The sequence below is a fragment of the Oncorhynchus masou genome, unplaced genomic scaffold (assembly GCF_036934945.1).
Source record: "Oncorhynchus masou masou isolate Uvic2021 unplaced genomic scaffold, UVic_Omas_1.1 unplaced_scaffold_722, whole genome shotgun sequence".
NCBI lineage: Eukaryota > Metazoa > Chordata > Actinopteri > Salmoniformes > Salmonidae > Oncorhynchus > Oncorhynchus masou.
The window spans coordinates 77,445-102,384 of NW_027013670.1; the positions used below are offsets into that span (position 1 = coordinate 77,445).

The following is a 24,940-nucleotide window of genomic DNA, read 5'->3' on the forward strand; positions in this document are numbered from 1 at the left end:
TAGAATGTTTAATATTGACGATGTTTAGCATGGAGGATGTTTAGCATGGAGGATGTTTAGCATGGAGGATGTTTAGCATTGAGGATGTTTAGCATTGAGGATGTTTAGCATTGAGGATGTTTAGCATGGAGGATGTTTAGAATGTTTAGTATTGACGATGTTTAGCATGGAGGATGTTTAGGATGCTCAGTATTGAAGATGTTTAGTTTTGAAGATGTTTAGCATGGAGGATGTTTATGATGTTTAGTATTGAAGATGTTTAGCATGGAGGATGTTTAGGATGTTTAGTATTGAAGATGTTTAGCATTGAGGATGTTTAGCATTGAGGATGTTTAGCATTGAGGATGTTTAGCATTGCATATGTTTAGTATTGAGGATGTTTATCATGGAGGATGTTTAGGATGTTTAGTATTGAAGATGTTTAGCATGGAGGATGTTTAGGATGTTTAGTTTTGAAGATGTTTAGCATTGAGGATGTTTAGCATTGAGGATGTTTAGCATGGAGGATGTTTAGGATGTTTAGCATTGCAAATGTTTAGTATTGAGGATGTTTAGCATTGAGGATGTTTCGCATTGAGGATGTTTAGCATTGTAATGGCTTCCTTTCGCCTTTACCATAGCCACTGCCCAAGCCTGAAGCGGGGTTGTTTGGTACGCATACAGTCCACACTCAAGGTTTCCCAAACGGCCAAACATTCGATGACATCCAGGGATATGGTGCAACAAAAATGTTTATTCTTCTTATATCTAACAAATAAATTATTCTCCAATCAACTTAAAGCAGAGAATACTTGATATGGAAAATACATATTATGACCTGTCTGTATGTATGTTTGTATGTATGGATGGATGTATGGATGTATGGCCGTTTGGGAAACCTTGAGTGTGGACTGTATGCGTACCAAACAACCCCGCTTCAGGCTTGGGCAGTGGCTATGGTAAAGGCGAAAGGAAGCCATTACAATCAAGTCAAAAAACTATACCGCTCCCGCATCTAGCAAGGACTCCCCCTCCCGAAGGCCCAACTTCCTGCCTTTATCCTAACACACTTACCACAATACAATGAATAGGCAAGAGGGGGGGGGGACAAAAACTGAGTTACACAAACGACAAATGAATATATCTCAAATCAGGTAAATATAAATCATAATGGTATGTACCTAATATTTCATCATTTACATTAATATTTAATATATTTACACAAATATACATGGAGCTCCATATGTTCAGTCTTTTACACAAATATGTCCAAATCGGCTCTAACAAGCATTGAGGATGTTTTAGTATCGGGGATGTTTAGCAGTGAGGATGTTTAGCAGTGAGGATGTTTAGCATTGAGGTTGTTTAGCGTTGAGGATGTTTAGCATTACACATGTTTAGTATTGAGGATGTTTAGCATTGAGGATGTTCAGCATTGAGGCTGTGGTTCAGAACACTGTAGGAGGTGTGACTATATATCTCAGACTATATATCTCAGAGTTGGGTTTGTATGGCTGAGATAGGACCTGCTGCAATGTCCTTTTCTGGCAGTACAGAAATACACTGCCCTCTGCTGTCTGGCAGTACAGAAACACACTGCAATGTCCTGTCTGGCAGTACAGAAATACGCTGTCCTCTCCTGTCTGGTAGTACAGAACTACACTGCACTGTCCTGTCTGGCAGTACAGAAATACACTGCACTGTCCTGTCTGGCAGTACAGATATACAATGTCCTCTCCTGTCTGTCAGTACAGAAATACACTGCACTGTCCTGTCTGGCAGTACAGAAATACACTGCACTGTCCAGTCTGGCAGTACAGATATACACTGCACTGTCCTCTTGTGTCAACTCCCCCCATCGTCCCCGTCTTTCCTAGTTCATGTGGTTTAATGCAGGTGTTTAGATACAGTACCAGATGGGTCTGATAGGTAGGGGTTTTTGTAGAGTAGACGGTGTCTCTGTACCACTGTGTATAACTAGCAGCACAGAAATACTCCCCACTGTCTTCAACTTGTCTCAGTTTGAGGAGATGAAGGAAGGCTTCGTTCCTTCCATCACCTTTCACGTCAACGTAACCTTTATATGAGGGTTCAACAGTCTGACCTATATAGTATACATATGCTATGAGTTTCAGAGCCTCCCACAGGACACTGGTACCAGAGGATAGTGTCATAGGGATTTTATGACTGCAGCTGAGTGGGACAGAGACATACGCATTAGGCTCTACCAGCAGTGTAGAGGGAGACTGGTACACTACGTTACTGAGAGACACACCTGGGGAGAGAGACAGAGACAGATGCATTAGGCTCTACCAGCAGTGTAGAGGGAGACTGGTACACTACGTTACTGAGAGACACACCTGGGGAGAGAGACATAGCGAGCGAGAGAGACAGCGAGAGAGTGAGACAGCGAGAGAGTGAGACAGCGAGAGAGGAGAGAGAGACAGGGAGAGAGAGCGAGAGAGAATGAGAGAGACAGTGTGATTGAGAGATAGAGAGAGGGAAAGACAGAGAGTGAGAGCAAGAGAGAGACAGAGAATAAGTCAAATGTCTGCTGTTTGCTGATGATCTGGTGCTTCTGTCACCAACCAAGGAGGGCCTACAGCAGCACCTAGATCTTATGCACAGATTCTGTCAGACCTGGGCCCTGACAGTAAATCTCAGTAAGACCAAAATAATGGTGTTCCAAAAAAGGTCCAGTCACCAGGACCACAAATACAAATTCCATCTAGACACTGTTGCCCTAGAGCACACAAAAAACTATACATACCTTGGCCTAAACATCAGCGCCACAGGTAACTTCCACAAAGCTGTGAACGATCTGAGAGACAAGGCAAGAAGGGCATTCTATGCCATCAAAAGGAAGATAAATTTCAACATACCAATTAGGATTTGGCTAAAAATACTTGAATCAGTCATAGAGCCCATTGCCCTTTATGGTTGTGAGGTCTGGGGTCTGCTCACCAACCAAGACTTCACAAAATGGGACAAACACCAAATTGAGACTCTGCACGCAGAATTCTGCAAAAATATCCTCAGTGTACAACGTAGAACACCAAATAATGCATGCAGAGCAGAATTAGGCCGATACCCACTAATTATCAAAATCCAGAAAAGAGCAGTTAAATTCTATAACCACCTAAAGGAAGCGATTCCCAAACCTTCCACAACAAAGCCATCACCTACAGAGAGATGAACCTGGAGAAGAGTCCCCTAAGCAAGCTGGTCCTGGGGCTCTGTTCACAAACACACCCTACAGAGCCCCATGACAGCAGCACAATTAGACCCAACCAAATCATGAGAAAACAAAAAGATAATTACTTGACACATTGGAAAGAATTAACAAAAAAACAGAGCAAACTAGAATGCTATTTGGCCCTACACAGAGAGTACACAGCGGCAGAATACCTGACCACTGTGACTGACCCAAAATTAAGGAAAGCTTTGACTATGTACAGACTCAGCGAGCATAGCCTTGCTATTGAGAAAGGCCGCCGTAGGCAGACATGGCTCTCAAGAGAAGACAGGCTATGTGCTCACTGCCCACAAAATGAGGTGGAAACTGAGCTGCACTTCCTAACCTCCTGCCCAATGTATGACCATATTAGAGAGACATATTTCCCTCAGATTACACAGATCCACAAAGAATTCGAAAACAAATCCAATTTTGAAAAACTCCCATATCTACTGGGTGAAATTCCACAGTGTGCCATCAGAGCAGCAAGATTTGTGACCTGTTGCCACGAGAAAAGGGCAACCAGTGAAGAACACGCACCATTGTAAATACAACACATATCTATGCTTATTTATTTTATCTTGTGTCCTTTACCATTTGCACATTGTAAAAACACTGTATATATATAATATGACATTTGTAATATCTTTATTGTTTTGAAACTTCTGTATGTGTGATGTCTACTGTTAATTTTTATTGTTTATTTCACTTTATATATTATATACCTTACTTGCTTTGGCAATGTTAACACATGTTTCCCATGCCAATAAAGCCCCTTGAATTGAAATTGAGAGACAGAGAGAGAGAGCGAGAGAGTGAGAGAGAGGAGAGAGAGAGACAGAGTGAAAGATGGGAAGAGTACATTACTTTAACTTTACAATGCATAACAAATTATTGCATGAAACCTGTGAAGTAATTATTGTTACAGATTTAATACGCATTGTTACACGTTCATATTTAATAAATATTTGAGGAAACTAATAAATAACTGTAGCTAAATTGTCTGTGATCCAGAAAAGGGGGACTGTGATAATGATAAGAGGTTTGTACATGTTGACTCTCAATGATTGTTGAAAACCAACTGACATCTCATCTTTACTGAGTGGAGAGCCAGGAAGTGACCTCATCGGTGATGTAATGACAGAATGCAGACCTCAAACGCAGCTGTAAGGGGAGGTGTTGCTTCAGTATAATCGACTGAGACAGTGAATGAGAGAAGGTTGTTTTTTTTGTAGTGTAGAGAGGGGAATGAGCCCCACTGTGATTCACCAGCAGCACAGAAATACACAGCGCTGTGTTGGGGTCGTCTCAAGCCGAACATATTCAGAGAGACTCTTTGGGCCTCCTCCACTCAAATCCCCACTCCTACCGACACGCTGTTCATATGAACGCTCAATCGTTGGAGTCAGTAAATAGTGGAGTGGAGGAGGAGACAGGAAGTGACATCATTTGTTGTTTTAATTGACAGAACTCTGTTACAGTCATAGCCAATAGAATCTCTAGAAAAGGACGGCTGCCAGCGCACAGCATTATGACATCACGGGGATGACCCGTTGTACTCGTTCTGGTTCTGTGGTTATACAATATTGGCACTGAATCAAATCCAACCCTTCAATGCAGGTGGAGGGGAGGTAATCTGCTAAACGGGATACTACAGTGAGACAGACTGTGTCACACAGGGTTTTTGTTGTAGGAGAGAGGGAAACTACAACACAGTGCAGCACCTTCACTTGCAACACAGAAATACACTGCACTGTGTTCGGGACCTTTAAGGTTGAACATGTTCAGAGAAGCGTTCTTTGGTTCATTTTGAGCCAAATCCCCAGTCACGTTTAGATGTTCTTCAAAGTATGAGGTTTGAGACTTGAAATATAAATAAGCTAGTAGTTTTAGTTCTGTTTCTCCTGGTGACTGCTGGAACCACTGCATCAGTCTGTAGTTAGTTCTCTTGTGATGGCAGAAGAGTTGAACATTTTCTCCGCGTTTGAGTAACACTTCAGAGGGAGTCTGGTGAACCTCAAGGCTGACAGAGAGACCTGGAAAGGGGTGAAGAGAACACATTTAGCTACTTTTATATCTTTTTAAATTGAAACATACGTACACAGAAACTCTCATACTTGTCATAATTTCCTAGACTAATGTTATTACCTGTCAGACAAATAAGTGAGACAGAGAATGGGATGAGAAATGGGAACATTTCTCTGTCAACAAGAACAATATTTAGAGAAAGTGTCATTCGGAACGCACCAGGAAGAGGATATAGAACACTATGACATCACAATCCAAAACATGGGCGTAACAGTAATGATCCCTCCCACTGGAAACAAAAACAGAAATTGTGAATCACAAATGGATACCAACTGGCACCTACTCCCTATAAAGTGCACTACTTCAGACCAGGGCCCATACGGTCCATTTTGGGACTCACTACTACAGAATGTATTCACCTGTTCACAAGAAGCACCATCCTACAGCACAGGCATTTACAATGGTGTTAAGCAGCCAGGTGGTTTGAATGAGCATCGGTACACATAGGGATTCAACTGGATCAGAACCAACGGGTTTGAGTCGGGGAGAGGGAAGTGGATCAGACCAAGGGGTTTGAGTCGGGGAGAGGGAAGTGGATCAGAACCAAGGGGTTTGAGTCGGGAGAGAGGGAAGTGGATCAGAACCAAGGGGTTTGAGTAGAGAGAGGGAAGTGGATCAGACCAAGGGGTTTGAGTAGAGAGAGGGAAGTGGATCAGAACCAAGGGGTTTGAGTAGAGAGAGGAAAGTGGATCAGAACCAAGGGGTTTGAGTCGGGGAGAGGGAAGTGGATCAGAACCAAGGGGTTTGAGTAGAGAGAGGAAGTGGATCAGAACCAAGGGGTTTGAGTAGAGAGAGGGAAGTGGATCAGAACCAAGGGGTTTGAGTAGAGAGAGGAAAGTGGATCAGAACCAAGGGGTTTGAGTAGAGAGGGAAGTGGATCAGAACCAAGGGGTTTGAGTAGAGAGAGGGAAGTGGATCAGAACCAAGGGGTTTGAGTAGAGAGGGAAGTGGATCAGAACCAAGGGGTTTGAGTCGGGAGAGGGAAGTGGATCAGAACCAAGGGGTTTGAGTAGAGAGAGGGAAGTGGATCAGAACCAAGGGGTTTGAGTAGGGAGAGGGAAGTGGATCAGAACCAAGGGGTTTGAGTAGAGAGAGGAAGTGGATCAGAACCAAGGGGTTTGAGTAGAGAGAGGGAAGTGGATCAGAACCAAGGGGTTTGAGTAGAGAGAGGGAAGTGGATCAGAACCAAGGGGTTTGAGTAGAGAGAGGGAAGTGGATCAGAACCAAGGGGTTTGAGTAGAGAGAGGGAAGTGGATCAGAACCAAGGGGTTTGAGTAGAGAGAGGAGGTTTTCAGTGCTGTGTCAAACTGTCTGCAAATAAATACACAGTCCTTTCTTCTGTTATGATCTCTGAGATTTTCCCTTTCTACTGTTCCCAACTATACTGTATTTATTTATACCAGTCTCTAGGTCTACCCCATCATGATAGATATATCAGAGCAGCTAAAAATAATAAATATAAAAATAATAGTTGATATTTGTCGCTAGTTGGCTTTTTCTTTATATAAATGTAACAAGTTTGCCAACATCTTAGTTTTGTCCTCACATGACGTTTCCAACTAAACGTTTTCACCCAGGACACTATCTGGCAGGACCTCGTCCGGACCAAAAGACTAAGTACCATTTTATCAGCCGCTTTACAGTCGCTGTAGTAGTAATGTACAGGTATCGCCTGTATATAATATACAGGTGAGGATAACCGAGTAGCAAGCTCGACTTCAGACGTAATCGTTAGGCAAGGGCAGTTTAAGTGTAGAAAAAGATGAAACAACGTCTGTGCCCCCAGTAAATAATGATCAGTCCCTGCAGCCGGACTTCTGGAAAGAAATGCTATCGCATGGTCAACCGGTGTAGCTCATTCAGCCGATAGAAACGTTCAACTGGTTTCCCCCACTAGTTGTTCCTCCACGGTTACTGGGTCTGAGCCGCAGAAGCCTCCCATCATTAGCGCTGGCAAATTGAAAACCCTCGTCATTGGCGACTTCATTACCCGCAATATTCCACTTAAAAAGAATCATCCAGCGATCGTGTATAATTTACCACACCAGGGGACAGGCCTACCGACGTAAAGGATCATGATATAGGGATATTGTCCATCCATCTCAGTGTTACCGGCCTCAGTCTGTAGCTGAGGTGGCCTGTAATTGTAAAAAGAACGGACACAATTCGGGCACTTTCTTTATTCTGAAGAATGGTGCGTGCGATTGAACAGAACTTGTTGTTTCTCCATCTACCACAGTGCAACAGCGCCATCTATTGGCTTGATGGCCTCACTACTGCTGAAGCATGTAGTGATATATATATATATATATATATATATATATATATATATATATATATATACAATTTAGATTAATTAAGACAAATACATAAACAAATTGGTTATAAAAAATTATAATAAAGGGGTGTGTGTTTTTAGTTACTTTGTTTTCAACCCATTACATCATCACTAACTATGTTATGATGAAACAGTCAGAGGTCACCAATTCGCAACATACACTATATTTACAAAGGTAAGTGGACACCACTAGATCAGCTTATCAAAATTATGTGGACACCTTCTCTAGCTGGTTTTCATCAAGGATCTCACTGTACTTTGCTCTGTTCATCTTTCCCTCGATCCTGACTAGTCTCCCTGACCCTGCCTCTAAAAAACATCCTCACAGCATGATGCTGCCACCATCATGCTTCACTGTAGGGATGGTGCCAGGTTTCCTCAAGACGTAACGCTTGGAATTCAGGCCAATGAGTTCAATCTTGGCTTGACAGACCAGAGAATCTCGTTTCTCATGGTCTGAGAGTCCTTTACGTGCCTTTTGGCAAACTCCAAGAGGGCTGTCATGTGCCTTTTACTGAGGAGTGGCTTCCGTCTGGCCACTCTACCATAAAGACCTGATTTGTCGAGTGCTGCAGAGATGGTTCTCCTTCTGGAAGGTTCTCCCACCTCCACAGAGGAACTCTGGAGCTCTGTCAGAGTGACCATTGGGTTCTTGGTCACCTCCCTGACCAAGGCCCTTCTCCCCAGATTGCTCGGTTTGGCCGGGCGGCCAGTTCTAGGAAGAGTATTGGTGGTTCAAAACTTCTTCCATTTAAGAATGATGGAGTCCACTGCGTTCTTGTGGATCTTCAATGCTGCAGAAATATTTTGGTATCCTTCCCCAGATTTGTGCCTCGACCAATCCTGTCCCGGAGCAATACGGACAATTCCTTGAACCTCATGGCTTGGTTTTTGCTCTGACATGCACTGTTAACTGTGGGACCTTATATAGACAGGGGTGTGCCTTTCCAAATCATGTCCAATCAATTGAATTTACCACCAGTGGACTCCAATCAAGTTGTAGAAACATCTCAAGGATGATCAATGGAAACAGGATGCACCTGAGCTCAATTTCGAGTCTCACAGCAAAGGGTCTGAATACTTATGTAAATAAGCTATTTCTGTTCTAAAAACCTGTTTTCGCTTTGTCATTATGGGGTATTGTGATGTCATTATGGGGTATTGTGATGTCATTATTATGGGGTATTGTGATGTCATTATTATGGGGTATTGTGTGTAGATTGATTAGGACAAACATTCATTAAATCCATTGTAGAATATGGCTGGAATGTAACAGCATGTGGGAAAAGTGAAGGGGTCTGAATACTTTCCGTATTTCTGTAAACATGGCGGTGTTCGCTTTAGCAAATCTCACCGGAGTAAAGACCTCCTCATGTTCTGTCCTTATTGAAAGAGACTGTGATAATACCTCACTTCTCAAAATAGAACAATTTAATGTCAGATCCCTCACTACCAAGGCAGTCATAGTCAATGAACTAATCACTGATCGTAAACCTGATGTGATTGGCCTGACTGAAACATGGCTCAAGAATGATGAATTTACAGCACAGTCATGGCAGATAATCCTCACATTTTTGGTGACTTCACTATTAACACTGAGAACACCACAGACCCATTTTAAAAACTATTGCCTATATCTAATCTCCCATTCCCCTCATTGTTTTTGTCTAAAGCCGTTCAGTCAGCCATAACTGGCCTCCAGGACAATAAGTGGCTGTGCATGCACCTCAAAAAATTGGATACGATCCTTCAACCCAATCCCAAAGAAGATGAAAATGAAGAAGACATTTGTCATCATTAAGTTCCTAGAAAAGATTAACCACAACCAGCTAAAACGGTTATACCTTATATACATGTAAATAGATTGGCTTATGTAACATCTGACGTATCGGTCCACAGTCAGTGAAGAGAAAAGTAAACACAGAATGAATATGTGTCGTGTACGCGTACTACACGCATACGTGGCATGTTTTTTTGTTTGTTGCACGGACGGTGACGTAAGCGTTACCCGGAAGTGCTACATTTCATCCGCAATGGAGATGCTGACTTGTTGGCAAAACATTTCGAGCTAGCTATAGATATATATATATATATAAATAATAATAATAATAATAGCTTACTGCAGGTAGCTAGTTTTGATGAAATGGTTATAACAAATAGCAACGTTGGAGAGTGTACGATGTGGTCAACACGCTATGAATTACAACTTGCCTGCTGTAGGCAATAAGACTCAAGCGAGAAGATTGCCCGCTAGGCTAACTCTGCTAGCCAACGGTGTTTACATATCTGCAAAGTAAGGATCAGACTAGTTAGGTAGTTCTCTAGATGTACATGTTTGCATAACAAAACCGCGTTCAAGATAGATCAATAACTTGGAGCCTTTCCACGTCCTCTGAAAGTCACTAGAAATGATTAAGACTGACATGTCTGTTTAGACCTCGGTACAGAAAGCTCTAGCCAGAATTGCGACGTCCGGGAGTTATATTTGTCGAGCGAGCTGGAGCCTCAACACGAACCACAAGTCGTGTCAAGCAAGCAAGTTGAAGAGCAACAACACCATTTGTGTTATCTAATCTGTAACTATGTCTATGGACGACTTCACTTCGATCAGCCTGCTTTCCCTGGCCATGTTGGTGGGGTGTTATGTGTCTGGAACCATTCCTCTGGCTGTCAGCTTCTCAGAGGTGAGTCGTATTCCGACTACAACTATCGTCTGTCCTAGTTGTTCTGTAATCCTGCTGAACCCTCTGTCCTAGTTGTTCTGTAATGTTGCTGAACCCTCTGTCCTAGTTGTTCTGTAATCCTGATGAACCCTCTGTCCTAGTTGTTCTGTAATGTTGCTGAACCCTCGGTCCTAGTTGTTCTGTAATGTTGCTGAACCCTCGGTCCTAGTTGTTCTGTAATGTTGCTGAACCCTCTGTCCTAGTTGTTCTGTAATCCTGATGAACCCTCTGTCCTAGTTGTTCTGTAATCCTGATGAACCCTCTGTCCTAGTTGTTCTGTAATCCTGATGAACCCTCTGTCCTAGTTGTTCTGTAATCCTGCTGAACCCTCTGTCCTAGTTGTTCTGTAATGTTGCTGAACCCTCTGTCCTAGTTGTTCTGTAGTCCTGCTGAACCCTCTGTCCTAGTTGTTCTGTAATCCTGCTGAACCCTCTGTCCTAGTTGTTCTGTAATGTTGCTGAACCCTCTGTCCTAGTTGTTCTGTAATCCTGATGAACCCTCTGTCCTAGTTGTTCTGTAATCCTGCTGAACCCTCTGTCCTAGTTGTTCTGTAATGTTGATGAACCCTCTGTCCTAGTTGTTCTGTAATCCTGCTGAACCCTCTGTCCTAGTTGTTCTGTAGTCCTGCTAAACCCTCTGTCCTAGTTGTTCTGTAATCCTGCTGAACCCTCTGTCCTAGTTGTTCTGTAATCCTGATGAACCCTCTGTCCTAGTTGTTCTGTAGTCCTGCTGAACCGTCTGTCCTAGTTGTTCTGTAATCCTGCTGAACCCTCTGTCCTAGTTGTTCTGTAATCCTGATGAACCCTCTGTCCTAGTTGTTCTGTAGTCCTGCTGAACCCTCTGTCCTAGTTGTTCTGTAGTCCTGCTAAACCCTCTGTCCTAGTTGTTCTGTAATGTTGCTGAACCCTCTGTCCTAGTTGTTCTGTAATGTTGCTGAACCCTCTGTCCTAGTTGTTCTGTAATCCTGATGAACCCTCTGTCCTAGTTGTTCTGTAATTCTGATGAACCCTCTGTCCTAGTTGTTCTGTAATGTTGATGAACCCTCTGTCCTAGTTGTTCTGTAATCCTGCTGAACCCTCTGTCCTAGTTGTTCTGTAATGTTGCTGAACCCTCTGTCCTAGTTGTTCTGTAATGTTGCTGAACCCTCTGTCCTAGTTGTTCTGTAATTCTGATGAACCCTCTGTCCTAGTTGTTCTGTAGTCCTGCTGAACCCTCTGTCCTAGTTGTTCTGTAATCCTGATGAACCCTCTGTCCTAGTTGTTCTGTAGTCCTGCTGAACCCTCTGTCCTAGTTGTTCTGTAATGTTGCTGAACCCTCTGTCCTAGTTGTTCTGTAATGTTGCTGAACCCTCTGTCCTAGTTGTTCTGTAATCCTGATGAACCCTCTGTCCTAGTTGTTCTGTAATCCTGCTGAACCCTCTGTCCTAGTTGTTCTGTAATCCTGCTGAACCCTCTGTCCTAGTTGTTCTGTAGTCCTGCTGAACCCTCTGTCCTAGTTGTTCTGTAATCCTGCTGAACCCTCTGTCCTAGTTGTTCTGTAATCCTGCTGAACCCTCTGTCCTAGTTGTTCTGTAATGTTGCTGAACCCTCTGTCCTAGTTGTTCTGTAATCCTGATGAACCCTCTGTCATAGTTGTTCTGTAATGTTGCTGAACCCTCGGTCCTCTCTGTCTTGTCCTGCAGGAGAAGCTGAAGCTGGTGACGGTCCTGGGAGCAGGGCTGCTGTGTGGTACTGCCCTGGCTGTCATCATCCCCGAGGGGGTCCATGCCCTGTACGAGGAGGTCCTGGAGGGTGAGGCTCGGCCTGTGTCCCAAATGGCACCCTATATTCCCTTTCATAGTGCACTACTTTTGACCAGGTCCTATGGGGTTCTAGTCAAAAGTAGTGCACAATGTAAAGCTGAGCACAGATCGAAACAATGAGACAGATATTTCACCAGTGGTATGAATCTGAAGCATCCCCTTGGCGATTCCACTCACTACCAAATATGGTGGTGAGAGGAAGCCCAGTGGCTGGCAGTGGGAGAAGGGATACTGACATTTTGACAATTTTCTCATTGATGAAACATTTGATCTCAATACAGTATTCTGTTCCCAAAACTAGACATTGTTACAAACAGACTGGACTAAGGTTTGTGTATTTGACCTCAAATAATGTTCCCAAAACTAGAAATTGTTACAAACAGACTGGACTAAGTTTTGTGGACTTTACCCTTTGCCGAAGTTTTAAAAAATTCCGTTGTTTACAAGGATGTGATGTACACACTTCAGAGTAGGCGTTCCCTAATGGTTATATGCAAATGCACGCTAGAACGCGCCAATAGGATCTCGCTAGCTCGTGCTTGGCTCTGCCCAGGTTGCTTGTTCAGCCCAATATGACTTATTTGTTCCCATTGGAAACAACAGTCTGTAGTCTATCTTGGGTTAGTTATAAAACACTCTTTGGTGATAGGGTCTGTTCTTCTTTTGTCTGACTGGGTATGTCTGTCTGTACGTAGCGATGCTAGCAAGCCCAAGTAGGTAACAGTGATGTGTGTCTGTACGTAGCGATGCTAACAAGCCCAAGTAGGTAACAGTGATGTGTGTCTGTACGTAGCGATGCTAACAAGCCCAAGTAGGTAACAGTGATGTGTCTGTACGTAGTGATGCTAGCAAGCCCAAGTAGGTAACAGTGATGTGTGTCTGTACGTAGCGATGCTAACAAGCCCAAGTAGGTAACAGTGATGTGTGTCTGTACGTAGCGATGCTAGCAAGCCCAAGTAGGTAACAGTGATGTGTGTCTGTACGTAGCGATGCTAACAAGCCCAAGTAGGTAACAGTGATGTCTGTCTGTACGTAGCGATGCTAGCAAGCCCAAGTAGGTAACAGTGATGTGTGTCTGTACGTAGCGATGCTAACAAGCCCAAGTAGGTAACAGTGATGTGTGTCTGTACGTAGCGATGCTAGCAAGCCCAAGTAGGTAACAGTGATGTGTGTCTGTACGTAGCGATGCTAACAAGCCCAAGTAGGTAACAGTGATGTGTGTCTGTACGTAGCGATGCTAACAAGCCCAAGTAGGTAACAGTGATGTGTGTCTGTACGTAGCGATGCTAACAAGCCCAAGTAGGTAACAGTGATGTGTGTCTGTACGTAGCGATGCTAACAAGCCCAAGTAGCTAACAGTGATATGTATCTGTACGTAGCGATGCTAGCAAGCCCAAGTAGGTAACAGTGATGTGTATCTGTACGTAGCGATGCTAGCAAGCCCAAGTAGGTAACAGTGATGTGTGTCTGTACGTAGCGATGCTAACAAGCCCAAGTAGGTAACAGTGATGTGTGTCTGTACATAGCAATGCTAACAAGCCCAAGTAGGTAACAGTGATATGTATCTGTACGTAGCGATGCTAACAAGCCCAAGTAGGTAACAGTGATGTGTGTCTGTACGTAGCGATGCTAACAAGCCCAAGTAGGTAACAGTGATGTGTATCTGTACGTAGCGATGCTAGCAAGCCCAAGTAGGTAACAGTGATGTGTATCTGTACGTAGCGATGCTAACAAGCCCAAGTAGGTAACAGTGATGTGTGTCTGTACTCTGTCTCTACTCTACTCTATAGGTTAGGGTCTCTGTCTCTACTCTATGGGTTAGGGTCTCTGTCTCTACTGTATGGGTTAGGGTCTCTGTCTCTACTGTATGGGTTAGGGTCTCTACTCTACTCTATGGGTTAGGGTCTCTGTCTCTACTCTATGGGTTAGGGTCTCTGTCTCTACTGTATGGGTTAGGGTCTCTGTCTCTACTGTATGGTTTAGGGTCTCTGTCTCTACTCTACTCTATGGGTTAGGGTCTCTGTCTCTACTCTATGGGTTAGGGTCTCTGTCTCTACTGTATGGGTTAGGGTCTCTGTCTCTACTGTATGGGTTAGGGTCTCTGTCTCTACTCTACTCTATGGGTTAGGGTCTCTGTCTCTACTCTATGGGTTAGGGTCTCTGTCTCTACTCTACTCTATGGGTTAGGGTCTCTGTCTCTACTCTATGGGTTAGGGTCTCTGTCTCTACTGTATGGGTTAGGGTCTCTGTCTCTACTGTATGGGTTAGGGTCTCTGTCTCTACTCTATGGGTTAGGGTCTCTGTCTCTACTGTATGGGTTAGGGTCTCTGTCTCTACTGTATGGGTTAGGGTCTCTGTCTCTACTGTATGGGTTAGGGTCTCTGTCTCTACTCTATGGGTTAGGGTCTCTGTCTCTACTCTACTCTATAGGTTAGGGTCTCTGTCTCTACTGTATGGGTTAGGGTCTCTGTCTCTACTCTACTCTACAGGTTAGGGTCTCTGTCTCTACTCTACTCTATAGGTTAGGGTCTCTGTCTCTACTCTACAGGTTAGGGTCTCTGTCTCTACTCTACTCTATAGGTTAGGGTCTCTGTCTCTACTCTACTCTATAGGTTAGGGTCTCTGTCTCTACTCTACTCTATGGGTTAGGGTCTCTGTCTCTACTCTACTCTATGGGTTAGGGTCTCTGTCTCTACTCTACTCTATGGGTTAGGGTCTCTGTCTCTACTCTACTCTATGGGTTAGGGTCTCTGTCTCTACTCTACTCTATGTGTTAGGGTCTCTGTCTCTACTCTACTCTATGGGTTAGAGTCTCTGTCTCTACTCTACTCTATGGGTTAGGGTCTATGTCTCTACTCTACTCTATAGGTTAGGGTCTCTGTCTCTACTGTATGGGTTAGGGTCTCTGTCTCTACTGTATGGGTTAGGGTCTCTGTCTCTACTCTATAGGTTAGGGTCTCTGTCTCTACTGTATAGGTTAGGGTCTCTGTCTCTACTCTACTCTATAGGTTAGGGTCTCTGTCTCTACTCTATAGGTTAGGGTCTCTCTCTCTACTGTATGGGGTAGGGTCTCAGTCTCTCTCTCCCTCTCTCTCTCTGTGTAGGTGTGCACCACGCCCCTGGCCAGGTGGAGGGCGTGGAGGTGTCCCAGCCCAAGGAAGGTGTGGATGCAGCTCTGGGGGTCAGTGTGGAGCACAGCCACGGCCACGAGCACCTCCATGCCTACATCGGGGTTTCCCTGGTCCTGGGGTTCGTCTTCATGCTGCTGGTCGACCAGATCGGAAGCGCCCACGTACATAGCAGTGCTGACGGTCAGTCTACACACACACACGGACACACGGACACACACACACAGAGACAGACAGACAGAGCATGGGTGGAGCTCACCACTCTCAAGGCCTGCTTCCCAGACAGACAGACAGACAGACAGAGCATGGGTGGAGCTCACCACTCTCAAGGCCTGCTTCCCGGACACAGATTAAGTCTAGTAGTCCTGGACTGAAGAAAGTTCAGTGGAGAATCACCATTGAAAGTTATTTTCACCCCAGTTCTAAGATTAATCAGTCCGGGAAACCGGGCCCTCAAGGTTCTACTTTATCAGAGCACGATTTGTCCATGGAGCTTTCTGTCTGATTTGTTAATGGAGTGGTCTGTCTGATTTGTTAATGGAGTGGTCTGTCTGATTTGTTAATGGAGTGGTCTGTCTGTTTTGTCCATGGTGCTTTCTGTCTGATTTGTTAATGGAGTGGTCTGTCTGATTTGTTAATGGAGTGGTCTGTCTGTTTTGTTAATGGAGTGGTCTGTCTGATTTGTTAATGGAGTGGCCTGTCTGATTTGTCCATGGAGCTTTCTGTCTGATTTGTTAATGGAGTGGTCTGTCTGATTTGTTAATGGAGCTTTCTGTCTGATTTGTTAATGGAGTGGTCTGTCTGATTTGTCCATGGTGCTTTCTGTCTGATTTGTTAATGGAGTGGTCTGTCTGTTTTGTTAATGGAGTGGTCTGTCTGTTTTGTTAATGGAGTGGTCTGTCTGATTTGTTAATGGAGTGGTCTGTCTGATTTGTTAATGGTGTGGTCTGTCTGATTTGTTAATGGAGTGGTCTGTCTGATTTGTTAATGGAGTGGTCTGTCTGATTTTTTTATGGTGCTTTCTGTCTGATTTGTTAATGGTGTGGTCTGTCTGTTTTGTTAATGGAGCGGTCTGTCTGATTTGTTAATGGAGTGGTCTGTCTGTTTTGTTAATGGAGCGGTCTGTCTGATTTGGTAATGGAGTGGTCTGTCTGATTTGTTAATGGAGTGGTCTGTCTGATTTGTTAATGGAGCTTTCTGTCTGATTTGTTAATGGAGTGGTCTGTCTGATTTGTTAATGGAGCGGTCTGTCTGTTTTGTTAATGGAGCGGTCTGTCTGATTTGTTAATGGAGTGGTCTGTCTGATTTGGTGTGTGTTCAGATCCAGAGTCTGCGAGGGTTGCCAGCTCAAAGATCACCACCACCTTGGGACTAGTGGTCCATGCAGCGGGTAAGATGGCTTCCTGACACAGTGTTTCAGACCAACATGTTTTTAGGAAGAAGAGAGAGTGGAAGGCTTGTTGGTGGATTTTTGTTGTCGTTGGTATGTTTTGATAGAGTATTTGTATTGATAAAAACATTTATGTTCCAGCGGATGGTGTGGCTCTCGGCGCAGCAGCTTCCACCTCTCAGACCAGTGTACAGCTCATTGTCTTTGTGGCCATCATGCTTCACAAGGTACAGTGAAAACGATTACAGACCGTTCACCTTCTAGTCCATGTTTGTGTGTTGCTTAACAGTATAGCCTCCTTCCTCACGAAGCCACACTGACAAACCAAATGATTTTCAGTTTAAAAATAAAAAAGATGAACAAAACAGACGAAAGGAACAACTATGAGGTAACAATTAGAAAGTAACCAATCCATGCTCTTATAAAGTTCAGTTGTCATTGGTCTGTATGTTAACCTGTCCCCCCCCCTAGGCCCCAGCTGTGTATTTGAACCCTGTCTTTCTCTCCCCACCCAAACCCCAGGCCCCAGCAGCCTTTGGCCTGGTCTCTTTCCTGATGCATGCTGGTCTAGAGAGGAACCGGATCCGTAAACACCTGCTGGTCTTCGCCCTGGCAGCACCAGTCCTCGCCATGGTTACCTTCGTAGGACTCAGCCAGGTCAGTTGGGGGAGGGGGCCCGAATGAGCCCAGAATGCTATTCTGTCCCCTCAGTACTCCTGTCCCCAACCCATAGAATGAAATGAAGCCCTGAGTATTCATTCCAAATGTTGTTCTCCCTCTATGGCTTTTCAAAAATGTATTTCACTTCATGCTCCAGTCATGAGAATTGATGCTCATTCTAATTCCTCCGTTCTGTTTGTTGTTTTCTTTCTTCCTGGTCTCGTCGACCTCTAGTCCAGCAAAGAGGCACTGTCAGATGTGAACGCCACGGGCGTGGCCATGTTGTTCTCTGCCGGGACCTTCCTGTACGTTGCCACGGTACATGTCCTTCCCGAGGTGGGCGGGACCGGACACAGCCACTCCCCCACACCGGGGAAGGAAACAGCGAAGGGACTGAGCAAGGTGGAGGTTGGGGCTCTGGTTCTGGGCTGTCTGATACCACTGGTGCTGTCTGTGGGACACCAGCACTAGAGACACACCCAGAGGAGGAGGAGAGAGAACGGGTAGGAAGGAGGAGGGTCTACAGGGAAAGCAGCCAAACAGATATCTCTCTTGTGTCTTATGTATCTGTTCTTTGACTGCTGATTGGTTGGAGTGGGACAACGACTTGCGGCGGGATCAAAACCATTTAAAACCCACGCTGGAAGACACAGGGATGACGATGTCATTAATAACAACAACTTTCCCACTTTTTCTACGAGAAGTGTTGTCTGTTGACAAGAGACTTGTACTACCATGTTTAAAAATATATATATATATTTGATTTGATTTTGAGCTCTAGGTAGACTGTACAGATAAGCAAGAGAGTTTGGATCATGGTCGTATCCTGTTTCAGACCAACTTTCAACTGACTCCTGAACTCGTATTAACGGGAAACTTGTTTGAAGACTTGGGCTGTAAAAAAAACTTTAAAACCTTATTAAATTGTGACATCTTGCAGTAAAATTTAAAGTTGTTTTTAAATCAGTGATTTAAAAAAAAAAAAAAAAAAACCCTCCTTGGTTTTCAGACTTTGAATAACTTTACTCTTACTGTAAGATGAAATGTGACAGTTATTTATGTTCATGCTAGTGGGAATCGGGTTAAGTATTTAGAAGTTTTACATGTAAGTAGTTACATTTCTATGGCTTTTGATCTTACCTAATGGTTACTTATATATATCTGCTCTACTAGTAATATGAGACGTCTGAGAGAAATGTATCTATGAGACCTTTTGTTAACTGAAAGTTAATGACTGTCTAGCTTCAGCCACATAAAGGAATGCTTGCCACAGGATCGGCCTCTAAACGAGACACTGAAACATCTAAACCTAACAGCCCTTCTTTCTTTCACATTTCGTTTGGTTGTTTACCCCCTAGACCTGCTTCCCTGGTACAGGAAGTGGAGAGGTGATTGTGGAGTAGAGTGAGGTTGCCACTATATGCTGATCTTTGGTCAGTTTTGTGTTCCTCCCCTCCCCACTAATGGTTAAGGTCAAAGCTGTACTTCACTCCTGAGCGATGATTGTATGGAGACAAAATGGCAACTAGTCTTTTTGATGGTGGTGGTGGTGGTCAAATAGACTAGTAGCCATTTTGTCTCCATACAATATGTGAGTAGTCTTTGTACAGTGTATGAGTAGTCAGAGAGACTCATTATAATGACCTCTGAACTGAGGGACCAGCATTGTGGAGTGTAGGGAGACAGACAGACAGACAGCTTCCTTTGGACCACTTTGTTTTAATCTAATCAGATGTTATTTGTCACATGTGCCTAATACAACAGGTGTAGACTTTACAGTGAAATGCTTACTTACAAGCCTTTAACCAACAATACAGAGTTAAAAAGTAAGAAAGAATAGCAAAGTAAGAAGTTTTTCACAATTCCTGACATTTAATCCTAGTAGAAATTCCCTGTCCTTAGGTCAGTTAGGATCACCGGTTTATTTTAAGAATGTAAATGTCAGAATAATAGTAGAGAGAATGATTTATTTCAGCTTTTATTTCATTCATCACATTCCCAGAGGGTCAGAAGTTTACATACACTCAATTATTATTTGTATAAATCATAGCATTGCCTTTAAATTGTTTAATGTTTCGGAGTAGCCTTCCACAAGCTTCCCACAATAAGTTGGGTGAATTTTGGCTCATTCCTCCTGACAGAGCTGGTGTAACTGAGTCAGTTTTTACATTTTTTTTTATCTTCATTTAACTAGGCAAGTCAGGGGGCAGAACGACAGATTTGTACCTTGTCAGCTCGGGGGTTTGAACTTGCAACCTTCCGGTTACTAGTCCAACGCTCTAACCAACTAAGCTACCCTGTGTGCTCACACATGCTTTTTCAGTTCTGCCCACACATTTTCTATAGGATTGAGGTCAGGACTTTATGATGGCCACTCCAATACCTTGACTTTGTTGTCCTTAAGTCATATTGCCACAACTTTGGAAGTATGCAAGGGGCCATTGTCCATCTGGAAGACCTATTTGCAACCAAGCTTTAACTTCCTGACTGATGTCTTGAGATGTTGCTTCAATATATCTACATCATTTTCCACCCTCATGATGCCATCTATTTTGTGAAGTGCACCAGTCCCTCCTGCAGCAAAGCACCCCCACAACATGGTGCTTCACAGTTGGGATGGTGTTCTATGTCTTGCAAGCCTCCCCTTTTTCCTCCAAACATAACGATGGTCATTATGGTCAAAGAGTTCTATTTTTGTTTCATCAGACCACAGGACATTTTTCCAAAAAGTACGACCTTTGTCCCCATGTGCAGTTGCAGTGGCTTCTTCCTTGCTGAGCGGCCTTTCAGGTTATGTCGATATAGGACTCATTTTACTGTGGATATAGATACTTTTGTACCTGTTTCCTCCAGCATCTTCACAAGGTCCTTTGTTGTTGTTGTTGTCCTATGGTGTTTATACTTGCGTACTATTGTTTGTACAGATGAACATGGTACCTTCAGGCGTTTGGAAATTGCTCCCAAGGATGAACCAGACTTGTGGAGGTTTACAAATTGTTTTCTGAGGTCTTGGCTGATTTCTTTTGATTTTCCCATGATGTCAAGCAAAGAGGCACTGAGTCTGAAGGTTGGCCTTGAAATACACCCCAATTGGCTCAAATTATGTCAATTAGCCTATCAGGAGCTTCTAAAGCCATTACATAATTTTCTGGAATTTTCCAAGCTGTTTAAAGGCACAGTCAACTTAGTGTAAACTTCTGTCCCACTGGAATTGTGATACAGTGAATTATAATTGAAATAATCTGTCTAAACAATTGTTTGAAAAATTACTTGTGTCATGCACAAATTAGATGTCCTAACCGACTTGACAAACACTATAGTTTGTTAACAAGAAATTTGTGGAGTGGTTGAAAAACGAGTTTTAATGACTCCAACCTAAGTGTATGTAAACTTCCAACTTCAACTGTACATGTATTTAGGGGTGAAGTGACTAGGATAGATAATAAACAATAGCAGCAGCGAAGAGTAAAAGTGTTTGGCGTCAACATGCATTCGTATGTTGTGAGGGTCTGTGTAGTGTGTGTGTGTGTGTGTGTGTGTCGGTGTAGTGTGTGTGAGAGCGTATGTTGTACATATTGAACATATTCCAGTCTGTGCTAGCGAAACAGTCCTGTAGCTTAGCGTCCGCTTCCTCGGACCACTTCCTGTTTGAGCTTCCAGTTTGAGTTTTCGCTTGTAAGCAGGAATAAGAAGGATTTATGGTCAGATTTACCAAATGGAGGGCGAGGGCGAGCTTTGTACACATCACTGTGCGGAGTAAAGGTGATCTAGGGTTTTTGTGCTTCTAGTTGCACAGATGACATGCTGGTAGAAATGAGGTAAAAAAATGGATTTGAGATTTCCTGAATTAAAATCACGAGGAGCACCAACTCTGGGTTTTTCTTCTTTTTGCTTATGGCCCTATACCGCTCGTAAGTGCCAGCATCGGTTTGTGGTGGTAAATAGACACCTATGAAGAATATAGATGAAAACTTTCTTGGTAATAGTATGGTCTACAGCTTATCATGAGGTATTCTAACTCAGGAGAACAGAACCTCAAGACTTCCTTAATATTAGAGATCGTTCACCAGCGGTTGTTAACAAAAAGACACACACTTCCTCCTTGAGCCCAACGCTGCTGTTCTGACCTGCCGATGCATACAAAAACCAGCTAGATGTACCCAGTTTATTATTAGGTACACCTATCTAGTACAAGGTTGGACCCCTCTGTCTCCAGAATGGCCCGAATTCTTCATTGTTCAATTGGTTTAAAGAAATCTAACGTGTGCCAGGAAAACATGGCCCAAAACAGCTCGGTGAGAGCGGTCTTAGTGCTAGCATCGGTTTGTGGTGGTAAATAGACACCTATGAAGAATATAGATGAAAAGTCTCTTGGTAATAGTATGGTCTACAGCTTATCATGAGGTATTCTTACTCAGGAGAACAGAACCTCAAGACTTCATTAATATTAGAGATCGTTCACCAGCTGTTGTTGACAGAGTCACACACCATTGAGTTTGCCCGACGCTAACCTACTATCAGATGAATAGGAAAACCACTAATAATATTAACCATGTCCTTGTTCAGCCACGACTCGGAGAAAACATTGGATATTACAGTTCTTCAGATCACGTTGATCTCGAATGGAGCTTGTCCAGTTTATTCTCCAGTGACCTTTGCCAATAGAACGGTGGAGGGAAGCGTAGTCTCGTCGGGTATCCCTGTCCTCCATAGCGTCGCCTCTTCCCTTTTTTGAGTGTCTGGGATTTGGGCCTGGTCCGGGATGAGCCGTATGCAGAAATCCTCATCCAAATCATTGCTGTTCTGATGTCCAGAAGCTCTTCTCGGTAATGAAGGGGTGAAAATGTAGGTACAAAAGAAAGGTATGAAAATAATTACACAGGAGCCTCGTCACTCTGTTCCGTCTGTAAATAGTTAATTTGTTTATTTTGGACTAAACAAAACAGCAGTTATGACGTAGATGTGTTTATTTTATTTTTTTCTCTCGGATTGCTTTCATTTATCTTCAGCCGTTAAATCTGAGATCTGCATTTGTTTGAAACAGCGCCGCTTAGCGCATCGCGGTAAAAATGAAAGTACATGATCGCTCGTGCAATGATGTCTGGGGGAAAAAACTGTTTGTTGTTTTAAGGTAACGTATTTTGTAATATCGCAAACGGACGTGGCAGTTTCACCTCTACGGAATCCAGCTCTAAAGGGATACTGTGAGATTTTCAGGATTTTTCAAATTTTTATGTCTCTGCGTGCAGTTTGGACATTATTGAAATCAAGATATCGTTAGCGTAACGCAATAGCTGAAAGACTCCTGGTACAGTAGTCAGCTCCTCTCAGAAGCATGGAAACAGGCCTTCTAACATCTCCAAAGCTGGGTCATTTATAGTCTTACAAAGATAGACATTAGTAATCAATATTTGATAAATTAGTACATTTTTTACTGATAATCATAAGAAACAAGATTCCACTCATGTTAGTATCTGTCTCAATGGCGCTGCCTGTGCTCTAACAGACGAGGAAGTGGATAGAGTATCAGAAAAATGATCTATTTTATAAAATCTCAGTTACTATGAATAACATCATTACCGCCGTAGTATCCCTTTAAGAGCGATAATCATGTTCCTGTTGTACGTCCAGAGGGTTGGTCTGCTCTGCCAGGGGGGCATTGGAGTTGGTCTGCTCTGCCAGGGGGGCATTGGAGTTGGTCTGCTCTGCCAGGGGGGGCATTGGAGTTGGTCTGCTCTGCCAGGGGGGCATTGGAGTTGGTCTGCTCTGCCAGGGGGGCATTGGAGTTGGTCTGCTCTGCCAGGGGGGGGGCATTGGAGTTGGTCTGCTCTGCCAGGGGGGCATTGGAGTTGGTCTGCTCTGCCAGGGGGGCATTGGAGTTGGTCTGCTCTGCCAGGGGGGCATTGGAGTTGGTCTGCTCTGCCAGGGGGGCATTGGAGTTCTGCCAGGGGGGGCATTGGAGTTGGTCTGCTCTGCCAGGGGGGGGGCATTGGAGTTGGTCTGCTCTGCCAGGGGGCATTGGAGTTGGTCTGCTCTGCCCGGGGGCATTGGAGTTGGTCTGCTCTGCCAGGGGGGCATTGGAGTTGGTCTGCTCTGCCAGGGGGGGGGGGGCATTGGAGTTGGTCTGCTCTGCCAGGGGGCTTTGGAGTTGGTCTGCTCTGCCAGGGGGGCATTGGAGTTGGTCTGCTCTGCCAGGGGGGGCATTGGAGTTGGTCTGCTCTGCCAGGGGGGCATTGGAGTTGGTCTGCTCTGCCAGGGGGGCTTTGGAGTTGGTCTGCTCTGCCAGGGGGGGGGGGCATTGGAGTTGGTCTGCTCTGCCAGGGGGGCTTTGAAGTTGGTCTGCTCTGCCAGGGGGGCTTTGGAGTTGGTCTGCTCTGCCAGGGGGGCTTTGGAGTTGGTCTGCTCTGCCAGGGGGGGCTTTGGAGTTGGTCTGCTCTGCCAGGAGGGGGCATTGGAGTTGGTCTGCTCTGCCAGGAGGGGCATTGGAGTTGGTCCCTGCTCTGCCAGGAGGGGGCATTGGAGTTGGTCTGCTCTGCCAGGAGGGGGCTTTGGAGTTGGTCTGCTCTGCCAGGGGGGCATTGGAGTTGGTCTGCTCTGCCAGGGGGGCATTGGAGTTGGTCTGCTCTGCCAGGAGGGGGCATTGGAGTTGGTCTGCTCTGCCAGGGGGGGGGGGGCATTGGAGTTGGTCTGCTCTGCCAGGGGGGGCATTGGAGTTGGTCTGCTCTGCCAGGGGGGGCATTGGAGTTGGTCTGCTCTGCCAGGGGGGGCATTGGAGTTGGTCTGCTCTGCCAGGGGGGCATTGGAGTTGGTCTGCTCTGCCAGGAGGGGGCATTGGAGTTGGTCTGCTCTGCCAGGAGGGGGCATTGGAGTTGGTCTGCTCTGCCAGGGGGGCATTGGAGTTGGTCTGCTCTGCCAGGGGGGCATTGGAGTTGGTCTGCTCTGCCAGGAGGGGGGCATTGGAGTTGGTCCCTGCTCTGCCAGGAGGGGGCATTGGAGTTGGTCTGCTCTGCCAGGGGGGGGGGCATTGGAGTTGGTCCCTGCTCTGCCAGGAGGGGGCATTGGAGTTGGTCCCTTCTCTGCCAGGAAGGGGCATTGGAGTTGGTCCCTGCTCTGCCAGGAGGGGGCATTGGAGTTGGTCCATGCTCTGCCAGGAGGGGGCATTGGAGTTGGTCCCTGCTCTGCCAGGAGGGGGCATTGGAGTTGGTCCCTGCTCTGCCAGGAGGGGGCATTGGAGTTGGTCCCTGCTCTGCCAGGAGGGGGCATTGGAGTTGGTCCCTGCTCTGCCAGGAGGGGGCATTGGAGTTGGTCCCTGCTCTGCCAGGAGGGGGGCATTGGAGTTGGTCCCTGCTCTGCCAGGAGGGGGCATTGGAGTTGGTCCCTGCTCTGCCAGGAGGGGGCATTGGAGTTGGTCCCTGCTCTGCCAGGAGGGGGCATTGGAGTTGGTCCCTGCTCTGCCAGGAGGGGGCATTGGAGTTGGTCCCTGCTCTGCCAGGAGGTGGGCATTGGAGTTGGTCCCTGCTCTGCCAGGAGGGGGCATTGGAGTTGGTCCCTGCTCTGCCAGGAGGGGGCATTGGAGTTGGTCCCTGCTCTGCCAGGAG

General features: G+C 45.0%; 1 protein-coding gene across 1 annotated transcript; it reads left to right on the top strand.

Moving 5' to 3' along the window:
* Nucleotides 1-9,655: 9,655 nt before the first annotated feature.
* On the top strand, nucleotides 9,656-19,118 carry LOC135537190 (zinc transporter ZIP9-like). Its single transcript, XM_064963387.1, has 7 exons — nucleotides 9,656-10,324; nucleotides 12,045-12,153; nucleotides 15,269-15,475; nucleotides 16,614-16,682; nucleotides 16,824-16,909; nucleotides 17,205-17,339; nucleotides 17,577-19,118. Exons 1-7 carry the CDS (start codon nucleotides 10,223-10,225, stop codon nucleotides 17,811-17,813), a joined length of 945 nt encoding a protein of 314 aa, XP_064819459.1. The 5' UTR covers nucleotides 9,656-10,222; the 3' UTR covers nucleotides 17,814-19,118.
* Nucleotides 19,119-24,940: the final 5,822 nt, after the last annotated feature.